The 26,335-nt window shown below is 32.5% G+C and overlaps 3 protein-coding genes across 4 annotated transcripts; all 3 read left to right on the plus strand.

Moving 5' to 3' along the window:
• The first annotated feature begins 5,199 nt into the window (after positions 1-5,199).
• On the plus strand, positions 5,200-7,247 carry LOC120071544 (transcription factor TCP15). The gene has a single exon (XM_039023873.2). It carries the CDS (start codon positions 5,681-5,683, stop codon positions 6,881-6,883), a length of 1,203 nt encoding a protein of 400 aa, XP_038879801.2. The 5' UTR covers positions 5,200-5,680; the 3' UTR covers positions 6,884-7,247.
• A 7,437-nt stretch (positions 7,248-14,684) lies between these two features.
• Positions 14,685-20,603, plus strand: LOC120071051 (uncharacterized). Of its 2 annotated transcripts, none has more exons than XM_039023053.2 (10): positions 14,685-15,086; positions 16,040-16,206; positions 16,293-16,357; positions 16,730-16,770; positions 16,944-17,032; positions 17,132-17,245; positions 18,453-18,530; positions 19,157-19,222; positions 19,727-19,804; positions 20,234-20,603. In XM_039023053.2, exons 1-10 carry the CDS (start codon positions 14,960-14,962, stop codon positions 20,339-20,341), a joined length of 933 nt encoding a protein of 310 aa, XP_038878981.1. In that variant the 5' UTR covers positions 14,685-14,959; the 3' UTR covers positions 20,342-20,603. The 2 variants fall into 2 exon arrangements, with proteins under 2 accessions (XP_038878981.1, XP_090166856.1); XM_090310730.1 differs by having other exon boundaries at positions 14,715-15,086; positions 16,016-16,206.
• Positions 20,604-22,077: 1,474 nt separating this feature from the next.
• PYE (basic helix-loop-helix (bHLH) DNA-binding superfamily protein) lies at positions 22,078-23,895 on the plus strand. Its single transcript, XM_039023054.2, is given in 5 exon segments — positions 22,078-22,332; positions 22,657-22,775; positions 22,984-23,111; positions 23,227-23,623; positions 23,626-23,895. Coding segments are annotated over 5 exon segments (843 nt in total). The 5' UTR covers positions 22,078-22,210; the 3' UTR covers positions 23,703-23,895.
• Positions 23,896-26,335: the final 2,440 nt, after the last annotated feature.

Consider the following 26,335-nt stretch of genomic DNA (forward strand, 5'->3'; position numbering starts at 1 on the left):
TACCTTACTTTTTACTGTCCCCATTCATTATTAAAGCTGCAAAACTTCCTCCCTCCTTTCTTTTGCACTTTTCTCCCAAACTAAACTCCTCGCTATTTCTATTTTTCTTCACCCCTTTCATTTTCCTCATTTCCATTTTCCATTTCCCAATTATTAACTAAACTACTTTTCATTTTCATTAAGGATAATATATATAGACAAGAACAAATCAATCATTATGCCAATGATCACTACCTATATCAAACAGGGGAAATATCAAATTGGAGAGCATCAACATGATCAACACACGCATGGGGTTTGAACTTTGATGAAGAAACTAATAAATTTCTGTCAAGAGGAAAAAAAAAACAGCAATGGATTTAAATTAATCTCTCATTATATCGCATGAGAATTATTAGTTGTGGACCTGAAATGTGAATAGTTGAATAGGGATTTGAATAGTTACGGTTGTTAAATTTTGGTAAAATATTCATAAGAGTAGTTGTCTTACATCGAAAAAGTTGAGAAAACAATGGGCTTCAAGCATTATAAAAAAAAACATATGACTTTGGTTTCAACTCAATCTTTATTAGAAACAGTTTAAGTTTGGGTCTGATTGAATTCCCTTTTTCTATTCTCTTATATATCGTGGATAGAGAGAAGGATGCGAATGGTAAAAAGTTTTGAGATAGTGGTCTTGTTCAAGCAAAACAAGAGAAGAAAGAAGGACACAAAGATTTACATTGTAATCAACAATCAAAGATAAACAGAAAATACTAACAATAGAGAATCAACACAAAGATTTATGTGGTTCACTACTAATCGTGTGTTAGCTATGTTCACGAGAAAGAGAGAGTAGCAAGACCCCTCATATTTGATCGTTGAATATGCTAGAAAACAGATTTAAAGCATTCAAAACATGTGTTTCTAATTAAAATTTGGGTGGTTGAAAGGGAGAAGATGAAGCAAAAGTTGGTTATGTAACAAGGGTGCATGCAGGAGGAGTGGATCCAGACTAGAACTTGGGAACTTCCCCAATATATTTCAACCTTTTTTTCTTTTTGAGCAGATAATAACTAAGATCTTAGCCAAATTAGAGGGTAAGCTGTCTCCTTCAATGCCATACATAAGTGGCAAGAGCATGTGGTCTCAGAAAAGGCAGCATTCTCTCATTTCTGGTCCACATTTCTTCACTATAGGCCCCATTTCTTTTTTTCTTTTTTTTCTTTTTTTTCTTTTTTTTTTTTAAAAAAATAATAATAAATTATTTCATCAGTGTCATATATACACAGTACACTGCCACCCATTAGATGCAACCACATGCTTGAATAGACTCTATGTTTTTATCAGACCACCCTCTAATAAAAACCCTAAAAAAACCTTCCCTTCCCTTCCCTTCCCTTCCCTTTTCACTACTCAATATTCAAATATATTAAACCACCTTTTGAGAGGTATATATTTATTAACTTAAAAAGAAGGCACAGCTAGCCTCAAGTAATAACTTACCATTTTTAATTTCATTCTCTCTTGTAAGGTATCTTTCTTTATTCAATTTGGAATACTATTTTGCTGAGGAGAGTGAAAAAGAGATCAGCCATGTTGTGGTGCCCATTCAAGGTCCTTCAATGTTGGCAATTCAGTAGCATATAAACTATATCATTTATTTTTAGTGTTTTTATCATGCATTTTTTAAAAAAAAAAATAAATAAATAAATATTTAAATAATTGTTGCCCCTTTACTCTGCAAATTGGATTGTATTTATCATTTTTACTATTGCAAGAGCTGTGAGACTTTTCCCTCCTTTCTTTTAGGGAAAAATAAATAAATAAGAGGTTAATCAATAATTAAGATGGTGGAGAGCAAAAAGGACTTTATGTTGTTCATTGGCATTGATTGCAGCTAGATCATCCAAATACTTTCACTTTTCTTATATAATTAAGTATATCTTGCTTTTATAAATCTTGGTGATTTGCCTTTTGATCTCTACTGGGTTAATGATAAAAGTTTAAAAAATTAACCCCATAACTTGGAATTGAGTCCTCTATATTACCACTTTCTCATGGTCAAAAGAAGCTGCTAATTGATAAATTTATGACATCAACACTTCCATTTTAATTAACTTATAAAAAAGAAATGATAGGAGATCTTTTTGAACCTTTAGTGGGAAGGAAACAATCGTCTATTCGCTTACAAATTTAAAGCACCTCTTACTCTTTTAGAAGATATTGCCATCGCTACTCTTTGATTTATTTATTTATTTTTAAACAAAATACTAGAGAGAAATTAGGAGGTGTACTAGAACATTTCAACTAGGCATTGGTGCTCTAAATTAGCCCTTTTTTTATAATTATAATATTTATACATCGATTTCTATTGGTTGATTGGTGCTACAAATGTGAAAATTTAGTTAAGATATCTTAGTACATCTTCTGATCTCTTCCGCCCCTGGTATCTTGTTCAAAAAAACTATTGCTCTAAATTGGAGACTTTTCCCTCTAAACTCACTTCTTTTTTTTTTTTTTTTTTTTTGAATGAGATACTAGAGGTTAGGAGGTTAGTAGGAACACCAAGATATCTCAACTAGGTTAACATATCCATAGCGCTATCATCATAGCCTCTAACTCACTTCATGTATTCTTTCGTGTCTCTTTTTGTGGAATGAATCTAACTATGTTGGGTTTTTGAATATGATGAAAGTGCTAAAATGTGTCAACCTAGTTGAGATGTCCGAGTGCAAGATTAATTTTGATCTCATAATCAAAATTGCAGAAACTTGAAAGATTACCCCCACATTGATAGAGAAATGAGATATATAGTACAGAATGAATAATATAATGAATCATGATTTAGAAAAAGGAAAAAGAGTAATTAGTAGTTAAATTAAGGATATATTCACTGAGTATATGAGCACATAGGAACTGAATTGATTTGAGTAGCAGCATTATTTTGTTGGTCTTTTTAAAAAGCTCCAAGCTTTGACGTTTAGTGTGTAGTAGTAGTACTACTGAATTTGCATTTATGTAAACAAACCCTAAAACAGTCCCTACTCTTTAAAAAAAATGATAGTGGGGGTAACCCACAATTTCCTCTATTTAAGGGACACCAAATTCCCCTGAAGCCTCAACATATGATTTTGTCTCTTTTCTGAATTATGTTTTTAAAAGGCCTCATTGTTGTAAAACAGTGACATTGTAAGGGCATGCATGAATAGTTTGCACTGTTATTATTTTATATCGCAGGAAAAATAATTTTAAAAAAAAAAATTGATTAATTATGGATTATTAGGGTTTAGGGTTTAACAATTTGGTTATATAATTATTAATTAATATATTGATGATGAGTGTGGTTGTGAAGAGAGGCTTTTAATTAATGGCGTAAATGAAAAGCAAATGAAAGGAAATGATATTTAATAATTAATTAATGTGTTGGGGAGTATTGAGAGAGATTACCCCACTTGTAGTGTAGAGAATCATATGGAATAATATACTCTTTTGCATATCATTACATGATTTATTGTTTTTCAATGTATCAAACCCTTCTTCTATAAATATATATATAGCTCTTAAGTAATTGAGCTGCCAGCTTACTCACATCTAATTCTACATTATTTCTCTCATACCTTTAACTCATCCTCCATCATTAACTTAAGATTTAAATCCTATTTTAATCCTTAAACTTCGAGTCTTATTCTATTTTAGTTCATAAACTTTTAAAAACGTTCGTTGAAGTTTTAAATAGTGTTTATTTTGGCTCCTACGGTTAAGATTATGTTCACTATTTAAAGATAAAATTTGTTTGATGATGAAATTGCATCTAGTATGGATTAAACCGAATGAAGGTGAAGTAAAATACTAATAACCAACATGCCAAAATAGTGAATGACCAAAATCTTGGACGCAAAATGATTTTTAAGAACTTCTATAAAAAATTCCTTTACCACCTAATTCAAAATTGACTAATTTATTTGGTAGTTTAATCATCTAAAAATACAAATCATCTCACCATTATGTTTAAGAGCTAACAAAATCTTAATAGCAGAGAGTAAAGTGAATACTTTTTAAATGTCTAGAAACCAAAATAGAATAAGATTCAAAATTCAGAGATTAAAATATGATTTATATCTTAATTTAATTATTATTTGATTGGTTTTGAGGAAAGAAAAACAACAATATGTAATTGGGTGTGTAATGTGTATTATAAAGCATAATATGTTTTGTGGATCCTACTCTTTTTCCACAACCAAAAAAAGTAATTGAAAAAAAAAAAAAAAAGAAGAGTTTTTACGTAAAAGGTAGGTGCAACATAACGCTGTATTTGAAATCTCACGGATTTGAGGAACTTCAAATTTGAATGAATAAATGAATGTCCATTTTTGGTTACTGCAATGAAAGAAAATTATTTGAAATATAGAGTATTGTTAATAGGACTTTAAAGATAAAATACTTATTTAACGTTGTGATATTCAAATTTTTAATTAACAAATTATAATTAAAAGTTTATATCAATAAAATGTCCATATTTATAAATCATAATTAAAAGGATGTTGGTGGAGCTGGTTGAGGCAGTTAGTGTCTTAGAGGGTATTATTGTAGGGGAGGAAGGAGAATTTGTCCCTTTATTGGTTGAGAGACCGATTCAATATTTCATTATTTGGTAATTACTACATGGTTTAGACCATTATATCAACAATAAGATTCAAACTAATTTTCAACGAAGAGGTCTAGCTAGCCACTTCATATGTGGATGCATAACTATTTCTGTAAAGATACACTCAACTTAATTATAATTTTTGCTTTCATCTTCTGTTTAATATCTCTTTTATGGTGACCATCCAAACAAAAAATTTCAAATATATTTATTTTAAATTCTTCGTTCCAAACCTAGTAAAATAAAAATTTCAAAATTATTTGAAATCAGATGATTTACCACCAATTTTTTTTAATCGAAAAGGGAAAAAAAAAACGAAATGATGAGTTGAATGGGAAGGATGGGGCCCACAGGGATAATATTTCCTTTTACAAGTCTCACAAATTTTTTTGACTTAGTAGAAATGGGTCCCATAAGGTTGCCCACCATTGTCCTTGTGGATTGAATCATATAAGAAAAATAAAAATAATAAATAAATAAATAAAAAAGCACCTCACGTGGACTCTGAACCAAAGAGGCTGTCCAACCCACAATAAAAAGGCAACCCCCACATATCCTCTCCCCTTCCCTTCCACCCCGTCTTCATTTTCCTTTTTCCCCTTAATTCCCCCAATTTTTTTTTCTTTTTTTTCTTTTTTTTAATTCCTACTTTCATCATAAAACATTTATTTAATTTTGGAAAATAAAGAGAAAAAGAAAAGGTTGGACTGGATTGGGCTGGTTATAAGGAAAGCAATTTCTTTCCCTTAAAAAAGAAATGTATGCTTTTTAAAACCCTTTCTCCCTCCCCTTATAATTCCCACTCATTATCTTTGTTGCTTAAAGTTTCCCATTCTTTCCTTCTCTTCTCCTATCTTCTTCCTCTTCTCATCATCAACATCAACATATAACATATAACAGAGAAATTTTTGTTTGTCCCAAATTTTAGACAAATGACAGACCCACCATTATTTAATTAAAACCCCTCACTCACTCACTCACACTTCTCTTCTTTTTCTTTTTTCTTTTCTTTCACATTTTTCTTTTTAATTTTGAAATTTTCTTCATGCGATCATGGAAGGAGGTGATGAACTTCACCACCATCACCACCACCAACAGAACCACCACCAACACCACCACCGTCCTACTTTTCCATTTCAATTACTCGAAAAGAAAGATGACGATGCCGCTTCTTGCTCCACTTCTCCATACCCTTCTCTCGCCATCTCCGCCGACACCACCCCCCCTACAACCACTGCGATTGTCATTTCTGCGGCAGAGCCCTCCAAGAAGCCACCTCCAAAGAGAACCTCCACGAAAGACCGTCACACCAAAGTCGATGGCCGTGGCCGTCGTATCCGAATGCCGGCCTTATGTGCGGCTAGGGTATTTCAACTCACTCGAGAATTAGGCCATAAGTCCGACGGTGAAACCATCGAGTGGCTCCTCCAACAGGCGGAACCCGCCGTGATTGCCGCCACTGGAACCGGTACAATCCCGGCTAATTTCACATCGCTTAACATCTCATTACGTAGCTCTGGCTCCAGTTTGTCCGTCCCTTCGCAGCTCCGATCCTCCTCTTATTACAACCCGAATTTCTCCCTTCATCAACAACGTCGAACCCTCTTCCCTGGATTCGGCCTCTCGTCGGAAACCTCCTCCACCGCTCTCCTCAATTTCCAGTCAACCAACATCGGAAACTCCCTCCTCCAAGCCAAACCCGAACTCAGAGACACTACCTCTTCATTCGACCTCTCCGAAGCGGCGGAGGAAATCAGTATAGGCCGGAAGAGAAGACCGTCGACGGAGCAGGAGTTGTCGTCGTCGTCATCCCAGCATCAAATGGGAGGATATCTGTTGCAGACAAGTGCAGGGACGATTCCGGCAAGTCACGGAGGAGCTCAGGTTCCGGCGAATTTTTGGATGCTTACGAATCCGAATAACCAAGTGATGGGGGGTGATCCGATATGGACGTTTCCGTCGGTTAATAACAGCGGCTTGTACAGAGGAACGATGTCGAGTGGGTTACATTTCATGAACTTCCCGGCACCGGTGGCTTTGGTTCCAGGTCAGCAATTCGGGTCCGGCACCGGCGGAGGGAATAATAGTTCCAGTGAGGGACACTTGAATATACTTGCAGGGCTAAATCCATATCGGTCGGTGTCAAGCTCCGGCGTATTGGAACCACAAGGAAGTGGGTCGCACTCACATCACGGCGGCGGTGGAAGTAACGGCGGTGGAGATGATCGGCATGATACAGCCAGCCACCACTCGTAGCAAAACGGAAACGGTCGATCGTCGCCGCTCCACTCACATGTGTGGTCGTTTGATGTGTGGAAACACACGTGAGGTTTGATTTTCCATTGAGAAAATTTAAAAAAAAAATCGAGTTTCTTTTTTCTTTTCTCCTTTCTTTCTTTTTTGGGCTAAAATTATTTTTTTTCGTGTGATTAATAAATACTGGAGGTTTTTTTAAGGGTGTGATGAATGAGAGAGAGAGAGAGAGAGAGAAAGTATCATCTTCACATATTTATGGCGAGGAAAAAGAAAAAGAAAAAGAAAAAAAAAAAGCAACCCATTTGAGTTTTTTTTTTTTTACTGCAACATTATTATATTAATCTTTGACAAAGTTTAATTATTATTATTGTTGTTTATTGTTTGTTATAAGTTTTGTGACATAGATTTGCACAGTAATTGGGAGAGTTTTTGAGAGTTTCCTACCTAACCAACATAAAAAAAGAATAAGGAAGTGATAGGAATGAAACAGTAAGTGGAAGAATGATTAAGGTTAACGTGTTATTATTATGGGGATTAATACTTAAATGGTGGGGGAGGGGGGTGGGGCCCTAATCTTATCAGTTCCAGGTGTTCGCTCAGGTGGGTGGGTCCCACTTGCTGCTGCCTTGCCTAAACCAATGTACAATGTCACTGACAAACAGGTGGATCATTCTCTCTTCTTCCTTTTTTTTTTTTTTAATTATTATTTTTTAATTTAAAATTTTTATTGGAGGAAATTTGGAATCAGTGGTGGGGTTTTAGGTTTTAGGGTTTTGATGATCCCCACCGGATCATTTTATCTGTACCGTTCATTTCAAAAAAAAAAAAAAAAAAAATGGGCCCATCTCCTTTTTCTTTTACACATGATTGAGTGAGTCTGGTTTTCTCTTAAAAAAAAAAAGAAAAAAAAGAAAGAAAAAGGAAAAGGAAAAGAGGAAGAAAGGAAAATGGAATCTGAAGAAGAGGTAGAGGGTAAATTAAATGTAAAAAAATAATTAAAAAGAATTATAATGAAATTAAATGGTGGATAGGTAATATTTGTGGGTTTTGTTTTTGTGTCAGAAGAGAAGAAAGAGGATATGATTATTGGTCATTTGTGATTACTGATTGGGTGTCCCAAAATCTGCCTCTTTCTGTTATCAATTTTTTACCTAAATAATTGATGATATGCTCTGCCCTCTCCTCTACGCCTTTACTCTTTTACCAAAACGCCCACCAACGTTTCTTTTTTCTTTTCTATTCTCTCTTTATTAACTAACTCTGGATTTCAGTGCTCTACTCTAAACCCTATATTTTCAAATCTCACTTTTTTTTTTTTTTAATTATTATTTTAAATTTCTTATCCATTCATTCATTTTTCATAAATATGATAGCTAAGTAGGTGATTAAAAATGTATGTATTTTTTCTTTAAAAAAAATTATCATATTAGGGATTTGTTTGAATGTAGTTTCAACTTTGATTAAAGAGTGTTTGGCTCTATGGTATTGTTGGTAGATTAACAAGCTTTCTTGCAGTTAACCGTTTACAATATATATATATATATATTTTTAATGATGGTTTCAATGTTTTTCTTTTCTCTCACATTTTTATATAAATAATTTTTTTAAAATCAAAATATGAATTGAGACTAGACTTTATGTTGTAGTCATCGTTTGCAACTTTCAATTTTTATATGATTGGCTTGTTCACTATTGGATTAGAGTAAGTACTGCACATCGCCTATCTTGAGTTAGAAAGTTATAAGTGAAAAAGGGTAAGTATAAAAATAATAAAGTCTATTGTTTTATATATTCAAAAACCCAAATTCATAAATTTCATAGATAGAGTATCTACATAAGAAAGCAGTTATCATTTTACTGGAAGTGATGACATTATAGAAAATGTATAGTTGTAACATCTACCTGTATGCATACAACTATATATAAAAGGGAAGGGACAATGGTGGGAAATTTTTAAATTTTTTTATACTAAATTTCATATATTTGTCATTTATTGAGTGAAGATTTACATTCTCATTTATCCTTACATTTTTATTAAGTTCCTAGTTTGTCCTTTAATAATGGATTTGAATGTTTGTAAATGTATTTTAAGTTCCATAGGTATTATTGATACTAACATGAAATAAAAATTATTCATGCAAATGTAGTTACATATTGAATTGGTAGATCTATATATACGTATGAAAATGATCCATATATAAAAAGAAAAAAAATCACTGTAAGTACATACATTCTCCTTTTTTCAGCTGTACAAAATATTAATTGATAGCAAAAATGATTATTTAATTATTAAAAAACTTAAACTTTTTCCAAAATGAATGAAAATTGCATTTTTATAAAGGAACCACAAAGCTGTGATACGATGAAGTTTTGTGAATTCAAAAACTTACTTTAGACAGTGAAAAAATATTATTATCTATCCTTATACTTAATTATGTGTAGTGTATTATTATGTTACAAACAATCAAATGTTTGAAATTTTGTTCACATTTATTACAAATCATTTAAAAATATATATTATAAATGGACCCCCCTTTTTTAAGAAAAGGAGCTATAAGGCTAGTTATTCAAAATATTGCAATCTCTTGTAACCTTTATAACTTTAATTATCGTTCTTAATTTTAATTTTTATAATACTCCACACACTTTTTATTTCCTTCAAAGGGACCTCCAAAATATGTTAAAAAGATTGTTTAATTTTAGTGTGGAAAGAAAGAAGAGAATTCTTCCATTTGAAATGTGATAACGACGATAATAATAATAAATAAATAAACAAAATAACAAGTTGTTATTTATTTTGCTGGCAATTCAAGGCCCGTGGTAGAAAATTTGTAAACAGAAATTTGAAAAGCAAGGAATTCAAAATTAAGAAATTGGATTCTAATTTAAACAATTATTTGAAATGTGTTTGATACTATATATTTATAAATCATAAAACTAATTAGAGTTATCCACCAATATTTAGTTCACAATAAATTATTATTTATTTATAAATATAATATATGTTAATAGATTATATAATTATTATTTTGTAATATTATATAATTTATAATACATTACATAATATATATCATATTCTTTTAAAAAAATGAATTGAGTTTATAACATGATGTGTTGTATCTCTAAATGTTTTTAATTTAATTTAATTTAATTTAATATAATTCTATATTTTAAAATTTAAAATTCAAAATTAGATAGAATGGAAATATAAAAAAGTTGTTTTCAGAATTTGCATTGTTTGGATCACAAAATTCAAAAATAGTTTTCAGTAACAAAATCCGAGTTGTCTGTCAAACACATGTTTTCTGAATTCAGTAATTTGAAAATATAAAATAGAATCCAAATTCTCTACCAAACAAGTCTTTAATAAAACTCCAAAATACAAAATGAAATTAAATAAATACAAAAATTGAAATATGTGTCAAATTTAACTCAATTGAGTTGTTAGTTGATAAAAATCAAATGTAACGTATTCAAATTAAGAAATTAAACTACAAATCTAACTTTCATATATGTTAAATTCGTACATGAAATTTCAATAAAATTTGAAAGTTTCTAACCATAAACTTGTTTCCATATAATTAAATTCATGGGTTCATATTTCAATATTCAATTGTTTCACTTTATTTCACTATAAATCTCCAAAACGTTTTAAAATCTAAAACTACATTTAATTTTGGGTTATAAAATTATTTTATAGAAACTTCTTACACTGCACTTGTTTGGTTTTCAGCACTACAGAAGTTGGCCTATAATATGAAAGACAGTTTATAAACTTGGATTTAGGGTCGTAATCTTATTGAAATTGACATTTATAATTTTTGGTGAAGAATTATCTTCTAAATCAAACTTGCACTTAATTAGGCAATATAAGCCACACAAATCAAACTAATAATTTAGATGTTTACTTATGAACTCAATTAATAATTAAGACCAGTAAATTTGTACCATATGTGTGATAAAGATATTTCCTTCGTAACAATCAAAATCATCACGCAATGATCCTCACTTCAAAATTTGATATATTAAAATTAAAAGGTTCAAAAAGAAATATCAAATGAAATTCCGTTATCTTTGAAATGATTAAGCTTTTGAATGAGGATGATTTTTCTTGTTATAAGATTGGGGTCTTTATCGAGGATATTCTTTTAATTGGAAACAATGTAAATGTCGTCCGATTTTGTCATAATTTACGAGAGGAGAATAAATATGCTCACAACATTACAACTTTAGTCTCCTCTCGAGATTGCTCTTTGTTCTGCATAGATGTTTTCTTAGAATGTATTCATCCCCTCTTGATTAGGGGTTTCTGATTTAGTTGTTTTGCTCTCTTGTTTCTTGTCTAAAAAAAGTGTAACAAAAATATTGCCGACACAAAACCATTTTTCAAGCATTTACATCATTTAAAAATGTGATGTTTTTTTTTTTTTTTTTATTTCATTTTAATTTTTGATAAATACATGTGTCAAAGGAAGAAGGCATTTAAACCGTTGATCAAATAGACAACACAATAGTTGGAGATGAAAAAACCAATGGGTGAAAGAAATATTTTGGTAATATAATGGAGAATGTGACAATAACATTTCAAGAATAAATTTGTGTTGGAATACAATTATCACCAATAAATAAGATAGGTCTCTATCCAACACATTAGGCACATGCATATGAGTTCATATGCTACAAAATCAATGGTCCCCAATCCAAAAAGAAAATAATAATTATTATTATAAAAAAAAAAAAAAAAAAGTTCATGCATCATTGAAGAAACATCAAAATAATGAAGGCACTGCCCCTTTAGACTCAACAAACTTGCCGGGATGGTTTTGGAAAAAAAAAAGGTGTCATCTCAAAACTCTAATTAAATATATTAGTTTTCGACCTATTAAAAGAAAATAAAGGTTAAAATGTCATTTTTCTCCCTGTATTTTAGAATTTAATCAATTTTAGTCTATAAAGCTCAGATACAAATACGATTACACGATACGAATACGATCGGATACGTCGATTCGTCAATTTCTAAAAAACTAAGATACGAATACGTTTAAGGATACGTCACTTTTTTATATATATTTTTTAATATATATATTTCTAAAAAATGAGATATTGATACGTTGAATATATATTTTTTTCTTTAAAAAAATTTAGGATATAGATAAATTTAACATACAGGTTAATAACAATAGCACAAAATAGAATACAAACACTAAAATACAATACAAAAAAAACAACATCTAAGATGTTGAAGTACAATAGTTAATAAAATACAATAGAAAAGTGACTCATATTGCAAAGAAGAAGAAGAAAATATTAGAGAGAGAAGTATGAATATAAACGAAAAACTTATTGTTGAAGACATCTAAATGATTTATATTTTAGTGAACTTTGTGGGGACTCAAATGTGAAAATGGAGATTAGATGATTCTAGTCTATGGTTTGGTCCGTTTTTTATTTATTTTTCTTTTAGTTTTAGACTTGAGTAGAATTTTTTAAATAGGTTGCCTAATTTTAGCTTGAGAAATATTATATGAGTTACTTGTCTTTTTTCTTTTAAAAAAAAAAGTACGCATAAAAATAGATACGTCAAATCGCGTGTCAGATACGTATCTGTGAAGTATCGGTATCTGATATGTGTCTGATACTGATTTTTTGACTCACATAAAGTATCTATGCTTCATAGATTTTATTCTTCGTACTTCTAAAAAAATTTAATTCTAGTCTCTAAGCTAGTTTAATAGTATTTTTATAACTTTTGAAAATATAATAGCCTATTGTAATTTTACGTAATTTTTCTAATTAATTAATCAATTTTAATAAAAAAATAATTTTAAGTGGCTAAATTCAAGATTTGTCAAAAGTAAAGAAATAGAAATTAAAAGAACTCTAAAGTATATTTTAACAAATATGAGAGACATATATTTTAAAGAATACATTTTTCTTTGGAGTTGCTTTTTGTTAAAGAAAGAAACAAAACTTTGAACAGTAAAAAAAAAGGGTGGCGTTATGGTAAGATATCTAAAGCATTAAAAAAAAAGCATGTTGTCTGGCTTTGAATTATTCGTTTTAAAAAAAAAAAAAAAAAAAAGAAGAATTGAATATTCGAGTTTGGCATCAAAATTATTCATAATAAAACGATTAGAAATTGGACAAAAAAGAGGATTAACGGAAGAAATGTAAAAGGGAGGAATTAGGGAAAAGGGGGATTTAGTAATGAAATCATTGATAAATGGAAAATGGACCCATAAAAGCAATGGGCATGTGGTTGGGTTTGTTCTGAGGCTACAGGTTGGTTGTTAGGACATTGTTTATGGCCTTATGGGATTGGCATTGGCCATTTGGGACTAGACCCACCAACCCTAAAGTCATCTCTGCTTATTGCGCCAACTGATGATCTGGGGTCGAGTGGTCATTTAACGTCTGTTAAATGTTTCAACTAATCTTCTAAGTGATTAAAAGATATATTTTGGAGTACGAAGAAAAAATATTTTTGAATTCTTAAAAATGTACATACAAGTTTGGTCACTAAAACAATAATAATAATAATAAAAATAAGTAGATGATGTCCCATCCCTCCAGTTTTGTTTGTTATATTTTAAATTTTTAAAGAATTCTAAATATAACAAAATCTATTCATGATTGACTTTATCGTTGATAAATTAGCAAAATCTAGATTTTACCATATTTATAAATTCTTTTGTATTCTATTATATTTATAAATACTTTAAACCTAGTTGTTATATTTTGTAACCGCTTATTTTGTTTGGTTAAATTGCATATAGTTAATATTCTTCCTCATAACATTTTCTCGAGTTTTTAAAATGGTATTAGCATACATGTACGTGGCAACGGTCATAATTACTTTAAGTCTAAAAAGTCATAATCATTAAACGTTTTAAATGGACAAAAATTAGTACCTTTCCTTTCTTTTTCACAATCAATGAACAAAAGTTTCTCCCATCCATCAATTAAATACAAATCATGGTCTAGTTACAAAAAATAAAAGAAAAAAAAAAAAAAAAACTAAGAGAGGCTAATTCAACTTTTAACTCTAAATAACTACTGATAAATTATTGTTAAACTAAGTTGGGTTAATTTAAATCGTTACTCACTTATGTTGTTCTAAGGACTAAAATTTTACTTCATAAATAAATCTTGGTAAATACAATTTTTTTTAAAGAAAGATATTGAAATTAAAGTGTGGGGTGGGAAAATTGAACCTTAAACTACAAGGTTGATAGGATGAACACTATGCCGGTTGAACTATACTTTTGTTGGCAGTTTAAATACTATTTTGGTACTTATGCTTTCGGATTTTGTTCATTTTGATCCATCTACTTTCAAAATGTTCAGTCTGGTCCCTATATTTTCAAATTTGATTCATTTTGGTTAATTTACTTTATAAATGTTAAATTTGGTCTTTGTACTTCCAATTTTGGTTCATTTCGATCCATAATCTTTTATAGGGACAATTGCAAATATAGCATTCAAACCCAAATTATAGCAAATATAACCTAACGTAAAAAAAAAATGTAGATATAGAAAAATTTAAATAGTTTATCAGTGATAGACCATATTACTAGTAAGAGTCTATTAGTGATAGACCGTATCGTTGGTTAGAGTCTATCAACAAAAGAAGTCTACCACGGATAGATTTTACTATATTTATAATTTTTTTTAAAAAATATTGTTATATACTTAATTATTATCACTAAAAATATTATATATTGCGATTACACTATTTTTATATTAATGATTTAGTCACAAGAGAATTTGTTTGAATTTCACTAAAAAAAAATGACAAATTATATTAGCGTTAATAATTTTCAGGAACTCTGGTACGGTAAAGTGAGGGCGACGAAATGGAAGGTGTTGTAGATGTTATGTGAAACCGTGGAAAATACGTAGTCGGCGATCCTTCGTCGCCCAAAATCTCACGGAGGACGGACCAACCGAGTCACAACTCACTGCCAACTCGTGAGTCGCGACTCTGTGAAATGAATGTCCCTCTTTGGATTTTTCAGTCTCTTTCGATTTCACTGAACTCACTCACCCAGGATTGCTCCAAAGCTCACATCCTTCATGGGAAGGACTGCAATTTTCTCGACTCACTCTGCCACTGTCGCCTTGATCTGGTTCACCTCTGCTGTCCTCTTCTTCTTTCTCTTCCAAATGGCCCTCCACAACTCCAGTCCCGCTTCTTCCTCAGGTATTCTTCTCCTTCCCCCTCCTATAGTGTTTTGTTTTGTTCGTCTTCTGAAAGGGGAAATAATTCCATCTCTTTTCCGAATAATCTAGGTTAGGCTTTGCGTGGGAAGTGAATGAAAATTGGCGATCCCAATTTGGGAATTTAGGTTTCAATTGATCATAACAAGTTTTTATGGTCTTAATGCAGTGTGAGTTTGATCGAATCGATTCATATACTCTCATGAGCAATGTAATTAAGGAAAACTTTTTGAACATTACTTTTCTTTTTACATCCTCGGGAAATATTACCATTTTTATACGGTATAAACTAAGTAAGTAAAATTCTTTTGTCTTGTTAAGATTTTATATTAGACCTGAAAGCTTAGCGGGACCTCAGATATTTGTTTCAATAATACAATGTAATAGAAGGAAATAACATTTTAAAAAAACTGAGCTAAGATTTTGATCTAATATCATGTTGCGGAATTGCTGTTAAGAGAGTATCACATTACAAAATACCTGATTCAAAAATTAGGTTGTTAGGTGATGATGAATTTAGTAAAATTCATAACAATATCTATCAATACTCAACGTATTTATTTGAATGAATGGATTTTCCCCTAATCTCCTTTTTCAATCTTGATTTATTTGTAGGCATTTTTTATGTTACAAATACCAATCCTTCCTTTTATAAGTTGCTTTGCATGTGAATTTACTTCAAAAGTTTATGAAATTGGTTTGGAGTGTGGCTAATTTGGATTCCCAATCTCTACAATGGACCTCTACCACAAAAGAACTAACACAATCTGCTTTAGATTTGCCAATTTTTTGAAGCTTTTGTGCTTGCAACCATGTGTCATGTCATCCAAAGAATCTAATATTACTGCTTGCATTTATAATACCGTGTTCTATTTTATTTGGGTTGAGCAAGATATATGAAATAAAGTGTAGCCCTTTGCTGAAAACCTCTATCAGATTCTTTGGTGTCTAATTCTGAGTTAAGATCAAAATTATACGATAAGATGGAGAGGGATTTGGATGAGAAAGGGGCACTATTCCTCAAGGGCGGTGAAACGTCTCAGTCTTTATCACTTTCTGATATCTTCACTATCAAGGATGGATCTGTGACCCCTGTATTGAAGGCAAGCTATTTCTTAAAGAAATTATATTCTAAATTTAATATTTCTTCCCACATTTGTTGCAAAGGACGTCCTTTTCATCTATGCAGGCAGCTAATCCACCTGTTCGCGCTAATGTTTTGTATCTAAGCACAGAATACTCAGTTCCCATATCGTAAGTATTGTTTTGCATGTTTTAACATAGCCTTGCAAATTATCTATACGTTGAATTCCTCATGTTCACCAATCCATTTAGCATCTCGTGATGGCATCAGAAATAAATAAATAAATAAAATATAAGTGGTGGAGTTAGGAAAGGATATGTTTGCCATCTTGTAATTTCATGCACAAAAAGTTATTTGATTATGGTTAAGGGTAAGAAGTTCTCTTTGTCAATTAAACATGTTACAATTGAAGAGAGTAAACATCTTCAATTATTATACATCCTAGACTGTTTTCCCTTTTCGTTGTAGGACTCTTTATTGTCTTATTTAGTTATAATGGTTATGCCTATTGGCTATTCATAAACATTTTTGTTGTGCTGCAGTGAGGCTGTAAAATCTATATTTGATCCTTATTTTGATAAAGGTTTGTTTTATTTTTTTCATTTTCTTAAGTAGATCGTAGTTTACTTCCTATTGTCAATATGAATACGTTTCTACGTAGATATGATCACCTTTTTTTATTATTATTTTTATTTTAATTTTTTTTAATGAGTATGGTACAATTCCTTAACGCATGTTCCCCTATTCTTTGTTTAGCAATTTGGTTTCAGAACTCTAGCTTGTACCATTTTAGCATGTTCCATGCATCACATCATATTTCACCGATTCCTGCTACTGACAATGAGGCAAGTTTCCTTCTGTATCCGTTATTGTGATGTTTTGAACCTTTTTTTTTTTTTTTTTTTTTTTTTGTATACTTTTTCAACAAATCTTCTGTTTGGCAGATTGAAGCTGAAGCAGCTGCTGTGAAGGCTGCAACAGAGCATATGTGCCGATTGAAAATAGTTCTAGACAGGGTTATTCTAACTTCAACCGGTGTTCTTCTGGGATTTTGGCAGGTCATTTCCTTTTAACTTATGGTGACATCACTTTAGCATTTCTAGATTGATCAAGTGCCTAGATTTTGGTTTCATTCTTTCTTCTTCATTTTTTTTTTTTTTTTTTTTTTTTTTTTGACAATACATTCATACTGGGTGAGGAAAACACGACTTGCACAGTTCATTGTTTGCCATATTTTTCAGATTATGGTCAATGACACTGTCATGTTCTCGCACGTTAAATGTAAAGATCAACGTTCTGTATAGCCTTTTGTTTTTCGGTTTAAGAAGAGGGACAACAAACTGAATTGAGAATGCACAAAAGTTCACAGAGGTCTCCTTCCATTTTTTGAAAATTTCGCTGATAAACATTTTATATGGTACTCTGTATATGTAACTTTTCACTTAAACTCTAGTGAAATATCCAAATAAGTAAAAATCTCGTCATTCTGGATAAGAACTAGAGAAATATATTGAGAATGAAGAAATCACCCAAATCTTTTCAATCATTATTTGGCATGATAAAAACTAGAGACATATATTGAGAACTGATTTATGATAACTGAAATATGGCATGAGATAACCAACCAGATAAGTAAATATACTAAGAATGAAGAAATACACCTGAACCGTGGTCAATGAAGGCCTGAGCCGTGGTCAATGAAGGGCTAATGTATGTTTTAAAGGATTTAAAGTTAATAGGTTCAAGCCATGATGGTCACTTAAGATTAATTATCCTATGAGTTTTCTTAGCTACCAAATATAGGAGGATTAGATGGTTGTCCTGAAAAAATAGTTGAGGTGCGTGCAAGCTAGCTTAGACCTTAGACAATCACGGAGGTAAAAAAAAAGACCTGAGATAATTTTTATCATAAGACATAACATAACTCATCATTACTCTCTGATATTTTTGGCATCGTTGTATTACATTGGACAGAAAATTTGCATTATGATATTCATGTCAATTGGAAAACTAAATTCCTTTTAGGGATGTAATTTGGTCTAAGAAATGGTAAAATATGGGTAAGAGTTCTCGCAAAAATGCAGCGTGGTTTTTCTCTAAAATCTCGGAGGGTTCCGCCAGAAATAGTTTGGGACTCAATCGTTTGGTCTTTTGAAGGAAGACAATTAGCTGGTGCTATTATTTCTCCTGCCATGAGGACCAGGGAGTTTAAGAATATTGTCGAATCATAAATTTTTGCTGATCCTTAGTTTTCCTTTTGTGTAGGTAATATCAGGGACAGATCCTGTTACCATCCGTGCTAAACTAAGGGCAGCGCTTCCACATGCACCTGAGAAGCAACTTGTATGAGTTTGTGATTCTTAATCCCAGTTTATTTGAAATAATGGCAGTCAGCAAAATCCTAGTCCATAGTTATTTTTAGAGTTATCGTCTAAGTTTGAGGGCATGTAGTATGAGTACACTCAGATAATAGATGAGAGAACTTGTCCCGTGATCTATAACTTTTGGCTTGGATGCATATTTATGAGATTGGTGGGGACTTGGCATCCTTGATTTGGTACTCTCCCCACTGACGTAACAGCTATTAGTTTCCATCTTGCTTTGCCACTTTCTGGGCGTTGTTGAGGTTTTGCCCCTGAAAGTTTACATATGGATTTGGGGGAAATTTTTTTGTTAATAACATTTAACTGTTTCTGATATCAAAAGAATATTTTGGCCGACACCTTGGTAAGTTCTTTAATTGAAAAGATGAAGGCCTGAAATATTTTAGATTAGACGCTTCCCATGCCTAATTTTATTTACATCATTTAAGATAAGAAGAATGGTTTGCAGTTCCCGTGTGCAACCAATGGATTCAAAGTTTTATAATGTCATACACTTTATGCTGCATTTATTGATTTCTCTTGCCAATCATTGACATAAATTATGAGTATGACAAAACTAATTTTCAGTGCCACTGCCTTCCACAGTACGATGCTGCTATTCTTCACACATCATTTGCTCGGCTTTTGGGTCACCCAAAAGCTTCAGAAACGGTACTATGTTGGACCAATGTTTATTTCAAATATTTCTTACTTCGATTTGAGATTCAGATAGCCTGCCGTAATTGTGTGGTGAGGATAGGAACTGATATATGGATGTGATAAATTGTGATAATCTTTCTCCGTTGAACTGAATTTGAGAGGGGATTATGGAGACTTCATACATTTTCTAGAAATTTACTTCTACTCTGAAAATTTCCGTTTTCTTCTTCTGAAGTAAGCAAAAGAAAAACCAAAATCCCAAGATAGAATTTTAGAAAATTTATCAAATGGATGTTTTCTTTTAATATACTTATATAGGCGATTTCTAAAAAGAGAAACATTATGAAGCACACTCTTTTCTTTAAAATAATAAATGTAAATTCGAATTGAATACAAAAAATGGGAACTTCTCAAAATTATGATGAAGTCTTAAGCCCATTTGTACTTTGTAGTAGATGGCACATCTGTTGAATCTTTACTTTTCTGTGACTTCCTTTTCTTTTTTTGTTGTGGTAGCTCCATAGAAGTTCTGATGAACTCCAACTCTTTCACGAGCTGGTTGCTCGCTTGAATAAACAAATCCGTGGGTCCGAGGTAAGTTATTAATCTCCATCTTTTTATTTATTTGTATGCATGCATACATGTAGATGATATAACATAAAATTGTCTTCACCCATCAGCTTAAACTTACTTTTGAGTAACAATACATACATGCATACATATACTTTTACTTTCATGTTTTGGTTCTTTTATATTTAAAACTTAGCTTGGTAGACTGGGTATAGTGAGGATGGGTCCAAGTCCAATCCTCTTCCTTCTTATAGAGATGACATAATTAGTATACATAGGTCAGTTCAGATGCTTTACTAGTTAAAAACTGTTTTTGGGGGTAAAAGTCATTGTAAGAGTTGTAATGTGAAAGTAGATGGGCATATTGGAATATAATGTATATTGGATTGGTTGCATGAAAGGTGAAAACGATACATAGCTTAAAATGAATTATAAGGAATTGAAATATTGCAGGCAGTGGTGTCGGAGCTGTGGTATGTGGAGGAATATGATGTTTTAGCTCTGGCTTTGAATGGAAGAATGAAGGTTCGCAAGTTCCCGCTTGGCTGCTCCAGCTCTTGAGATGAAGAATGTCTATATATATATGTCTCCATTGATGCTAATACACACAAGTTTTAAACAATTCTCTTAGCCATAGTTGATGCTCAGTGCGGGCTAAAAGTAAGAGCATTGAATAGCAGTCCAATTTGTCTGCTCCACGGCCCCCCTCCTCCGAATGATTTCAAAATTTATCGACCACGTGAAACTTGAGAGAGGTATACGTTACAAAGAGCTTTATTGTAAATAAATAAAGATGGACCTTCTCTGTCCCCTTACTTATTTATTTAACGGAGCTCTAAAAGCAAGTAGGTAAAACATCTACCAGTGTTATGAAAGTGGATAAGTTTGACTCGTTAAAAAAAGGGCCCCTTATTAAGCATTACGGGGAGATGAGTTTCAGGAATGCGCGTGTGTGGCGGACACGCTCCTCAATGCTCAATGGGACAATGCATTCGTCTTCCCCCTCGTGGATGCCACACGTTGGGTTTCACCTCTTAAAAGGATAATTTTATTTTAATCCTTTATACCAACTCCATAATAATATTTTTTTTTTTTTACTATTTTTAAATATTATATCCCATCAAAGTACTAGGATCTTGGTGCATAATTTTCTGAATGTATGCGTATTATATGTTTTTGAGAATATAACATTATATATTTTTAAGGTCTTATAAAGAAAGATAATAGATATTTTAAGTTTTTGAGCACATATTAATATGGTTTTCTTTATTAGCCATGAATATTATTATTATTATTATTATTTGGAAAGATATTTAATTACAATAAAATGAAGAGAATCTCACAGTTTGAGGTCAAGATATAACCAAACACAAACACAACTAAAGGAATTAAGAAAAAAAAAAAAAAAAAAATCAAACAAAGGACGATATATGCAACTCAAAAAAAGTTTTGAAGTTTTTTATTTGTTATAGGAAAAGATATGTTTTGACATTTTGGCAACCTTTAATTTAAGAAAAAGATTATGTGTCAATTATCGTTGAACTAAATTTACTTATCGAGAATTTTATGATTGTGATGTACTGTTTTCATATTAGATGGATCCTAAATTTAGTTGCATAGTCTAATTAAATGTACTCAGAAGTCGCGGATGACTAAAATTTTGAATACCTCCGCATTTGTTAGTATACTAAAAAAAAAAAAAAAAAAAAAACTTTTAATTATGTAATGTAAGGAAAATGTGATGTAAGTGATGTGGCAATGAAATATTGGAGAAGGCCAAGTCAGAAGGCAGGCAGGCAAAATGAGGGAAAAAGAGAGAGATGAAATTGAAATGGAGAGGAAACGACAAAATTGGAGCGTGTCGACCATGCTTCCGGCAACTCGCCGGCCACGTGCCCTTAATAGTCTCAGACCTTCCTTCCACACGCCCAGTTGAGATCATGCTGCGCCAACCCTAATTTCCCACCATTTTCTTCTATTTCTCTCTTTCTTCATCTTCTAATTTCTCCCCTTTCTCTTCCTCTTCAACCTTTCCCTGCTTCTTTGCTTCTTAGGTATCGTCTCTTATTCACCAATTGATTCTTTTCAATTTTGTTTCTCCTCTTTGCTTTCTTATGGTTTTCTTCATTTTCTTACTTGCCTCTGTTTGTTTTTCACAATTTTCTGCCAAATACGCCTCTTTGCTGAATTTTAACTTTGAAAATGCTGGATATTTCAATTGTTTACTATTGCAACATGTAGAGTAGCAATTACCACTCATATGACCTAACTCGTATGCTTTATATAATTTCTTGCGGTGGTTCAAATGAGAAAAAGGATTTCTTTGGACAGGCCTTTCGTTTTGCATTGTTTTTTTTTGCAAATTGGAATGTGTTTCTAGCTTCAAGTTGTTTGCTTTGCTTTGATTATTAAGATTTGTTCGTGGGGATTATGATAATTGCAGAATTTCGTCATTTCACTCTGTTTCACTTGCTGTTGAAGATCATGGTCTCTGAGGTTCCTTCAAAGTCGGTTGTTGAAACTGATGCTACAGTCGTGGCATCGGTTTCTAGGTAACTCTTGATGATTCTCGATCCTAATATTTACTTTGTTGAATGTACTGAATGTTTCAAATTATAGTGCTTCTATCGTTGTATCTGTCGATCGCCTGAAGTAGCGAATTAGTTGTTGAATATGCCTATGTGGAATGGAAAGGTGGAGTTCGATTTTGCAATTTTGTTTCGAATTAAATCATTAGTGTGTTGTTGGTAGAAGCTAGAAAGTTTGTCTGATGATAGTTTGCAATGTATTCATGAATATGCTAAAGATGTTACATTAGGTAATTTGTGATGGTTTAGCAATATCAATGTTAAACTTTGAACTGGCTCTTTCTGCAGGAATTGTCCTGGTAAAAAAAATCAGGTGAAAGTTCCTAAAAAAATTCACAAGGCTGAGAGGGAGAAGTTGAAGCGAGAGCATTTAAACGATCTCTTCCTTGACCTCGCAAATGCACTTGGTAATTTCTGCTTCTGGAGATTTATGGCGATATTGCTTTTCTTTTTCATGATGGCCCTCAGTTTGGAGCATATTTATGTCTTACCATTTGGGGAAAATGTCTTCTTATGTAAAATGTAGCTTGATATGCTCCCAATTTCGATTTGTTAAGATATTCCCTATTGTGGCACATTGTCAGCTATTCTCATACTTGGAATGGTCATCTGCAGAGCTGACAGAACCGAATAATGGGAAGGCATCTATATTGTGTGAAGCAAGTCGGTTGCTGAAAGACTTGTTTGGTCAGATTGAGTGCCTTAGAAAGGAGCATGCGTCGTTGTTGTCAGAATCTCGATACGTAAGGCTCTTAAAAAGACCATTACCTCCTTTGAATTCAAAAGGAATACTTCTCTAAATAGTTGACTTGATTTCTTTACCTACATGATAAAAATTGCATGAATTATATCGTACAGGTCGACATTGAAAAGAATGAGCTGCGAGAAGAGACTTCTACTTTAGCATCTCAGATTGAGAAACTACAAAGTGAGTTACAATCAAGGGCTGTACACTCTAAACCTGACTTAAACATTGCCCCCCCACCTGCAGAGTTTCTGCAACAAGGGACGACAGTACCACATTTCTCAGGGGAATGCCTTGGATTGCCTGTTATGGAACCTACATTGCAGCAAACACATACCGTCTTTATCGTTCCTGTGCGACCAGATCTCCCATCTTATCCAGCAAGGGATGCAGCTCATGCCCCGACAATGCCTACCTCACATGTAAGCAAACCACATGCCAGATATCCAACACCAGCAGATTCATGGCCTGCTGGAATTCTCAAATCGTCACAAACAGAAGCAAGTAAAGAGTTTTAGCCATTGGTTGCAAGAGCATTGCAGATATGGGAGGAAAAGGATCTGACAGAAGTCAGAGCTGGTTGATGTAGTGACCTCTTTTGTTTTTATAAAACAGATGCCCTCAGCAGACAGATGATTGTAGTATAAGTTAAAAATGGCTGATGGCTAACCTGTGTTTTAGGATCTGTCTATTAGTAGGACGTTAGATTCGAACAACGTTCGGGACTTAGAATCTTTAGTTATTTACCCCGTAACAAGTTAATGAATCAGCAGTTTGGTTCCCACCTTTCTCCCCCCTCCAAAAAAGAAACCACTGCTTCATTCCCCTGATTTTCAAGACCGTTCAACCTGGATATTTGTAGAAATCTACTAAGTTATGAAATGAAAAAGAGATTGGAATGCTGTGAACAAAATTGCTCAGATCTTAGGATCTTTGGGGAATACGAGGCTGACCACCAGTTTCACTTTGCTTGGAGCTCTTGGAATTTTCTCAGTCAAGCTCAAAAACATTTTGGGAATCTGAGACAAAAAGAAGCAGTAGTGTGCGTTCGAGAAGGCTTCACTTTACCTCCTTTGTCATTACGTGGAAACTTTTGTTTGGTGGACCCTCAGCTTTCAGCGCTCCCAAAGTACCAAATAAAGAACACTTCTTAGCCTCTCAAGTATTGAAATATTGAGATTCATATTCCTTATGGTCATCCTTTCTTGAGTTATTTTATCTGTAAAGTGGTTGTGTCAATTTGGAACCTTTGGTAGTAATAACATTTTTTTTAAGATTGAACAGGCTTAGCTTTTGACTTCTTAATTGAGAATATATGCTCTAACCAGCTAGGTTGACTTGGTAATAATAATATTTAGAGAAAAATACCTTTTGATTCTTGAGTTATAGATAAAAGAAAGATGGAGATGGAGAAGAGAAGACGGAAAATTGACAAAAATGACCATTGTAAGCATGGTAAATATTTGTTGTATAATTATTCTTATGTCCCTTATTAAATTTCCACTTTCAACAACTAGATTACCAAATTAGTTCACTAAAAATTCTCCACCTAAATTTATTCACAAAAAGTTAATTTATCCAAAAACCATTAACAAAAAATTATTCACACAACAAATTCCAATTACTCTTATGTCCTTTATTAAATTCTCACTTTCAATTTAATAACCAGCTTATCAAATTAGTTCTCCAAAAACCATTAACAAAAAAGTATTCACACAAAAAGTTCTCTTCACCAAATTATTTTCAGAACCAAATTCGTCAAGTCCGAAACTTCTATTTCACGAAGTTGTAATTTTGTACACTTCATAAGAAGGTATGTATTTCATTTTGTATGTATTCAATAGTTCGATAATTTCTGGGAAAATTGATAAAAATATATAAATTTATTAAAAAAAAATTGAAAAAATAGCAATTTTTTTTTAAAGATACTCGATCGAGCTTCACCGGGTATTCATCATACCTAGTCGGGCTTCACCAGGTAGAAAGAAAATGAGTTAAATTTATCCAGGCTTTATCAGGCTTTATCGGGTACAAAATAATTGTTGGAATAAGTTTGATTCCCAATTGGGCTTCACCGGGTCTTCACTAGGTATGAAATAAATTGATTAACCCGGTCTTCTCTGGTATGGTATAGGAACCGGGATGGGATTGGTCCGGGGCCCAGTAGAGTTAACCCTAGCCCGGTCGGGCGCACAAAAAGTAAGGATTCTATTTTTTGGCCCAGTATTGTACCCAGTCGGATGGACGATCGGCCCAATTTTTTTCTTTCTAGTTTATTTTTTATTTTTATTTTGCTTTTTCTTTAACTACATTACATTAATACATTTTTGTTATAAATTGTAGGAAAATGTCTCGTGTTTAGATTTGTTTCGGTGACGTTTAGAATGAAAGGGAAAAGGATTACGATGGAGGAGAGTTGCAGGGGTGTGACATTGAGGTCGACATGACCTATAATGAATTCCTGACCGAAGTTTATAGGATACGTGGTATAATGTAATCTTGTTGTAAGATGTATATCTTGTTATAAGATGTATACTTCAATTGAGATTCAAAGCCCCTGCATTTGTAATTTAGAATGATGAAGAACTACACGCATTACTCACATGGGAAGATGTCTCAGTAATACCTCTTTACGTATCCATGCTTCCAAAGTGTGCAAATAATCGAGAATTTCATCCAAAAAATTCATATATCCGACGAACTGAAGAAATCATTTCAACATCTAGGCCAGTACATTGGAAGATGGAGTTGGATGCCTTCGTTCTACTAGTACTTCTTCCACTTATTCTTGGTCTTCCCGTGATGCCTTCGTTCACTATCACTGTGATCAACCTCCTTAGTGTTTGAAGGTCCAACAACATCACCATCATTTGTGGGTAGAGGTGGTGCAGGTGGTGCAATTGGAAGGATGGGTGGCTCCATAACACGATTCATAAACTGAATGTTTTCCTCAGATGGAACGAGTTGCATTGTGATCCTTACCTACAAAAGATTGTAATCATGAATAAATAAACTAAGAAGCTAAAATCATGGAAAAAAAATTCTAACTCAAAAAACTTAAAAAGGAACATATTGCATCTGACCGGAAGACTTTGTCTCTAATCACTCCATATGAAGAAGAATGTGAGCATGACCATCTCAAAATGCGTGGTATTGCATTGTCATTCAATCTGTTTGCTACGCGACCAGATATGATGGAACGACTACCTTCTTTGTGTTGTC

The sequence above is a fragment of the Benincasa hispida genome, chromosome 2 (genome assembly GCF_027475165.1).
Source record: "Benincasa hispida cultivar pf3 chromosome 2, pf3_genome.v1.1, whole genome shotgun sequence".
Lineage (NCBI taxonomy): Eukaryota > Viridiplantae > Streptophyta > Magnoliopsida > Cucurbitales > Cucurbitaceae > Benincasa > Benincasa hispida.

Bases quoted from the DNA above. Each gene is read 5' to 3' on its own strand.
- LOC120071544 (XM_039023873.2), top strand. From the start codon at position 5,681: ATGGAAGGAGGTGATGAACTTCACCACCATCACCACCACCAACAGAAC.
- LOC120071051 (XM_039023053.2), top strand. From the start codon at position 14,960: ATGGGAAGGACTGCAATTTTCTCGACTCACTCTGCCACTGTCGCCTTG. The intron at 19,223-19,726 runs GTACTATGTTGG...TTGTTGTGGTAG, and splicing joins ACCCAAAAGCTTCAGAAACG to CTCCATAGAAGTTCTGATGA. The intron at 19,805-20,233 runs GTAAGTTATTAA...GAAATATTGCAG, and splicing joins AACAAATCCGTGGGTCCGAG to GCAGTGGTGTCGGAGCTGTG.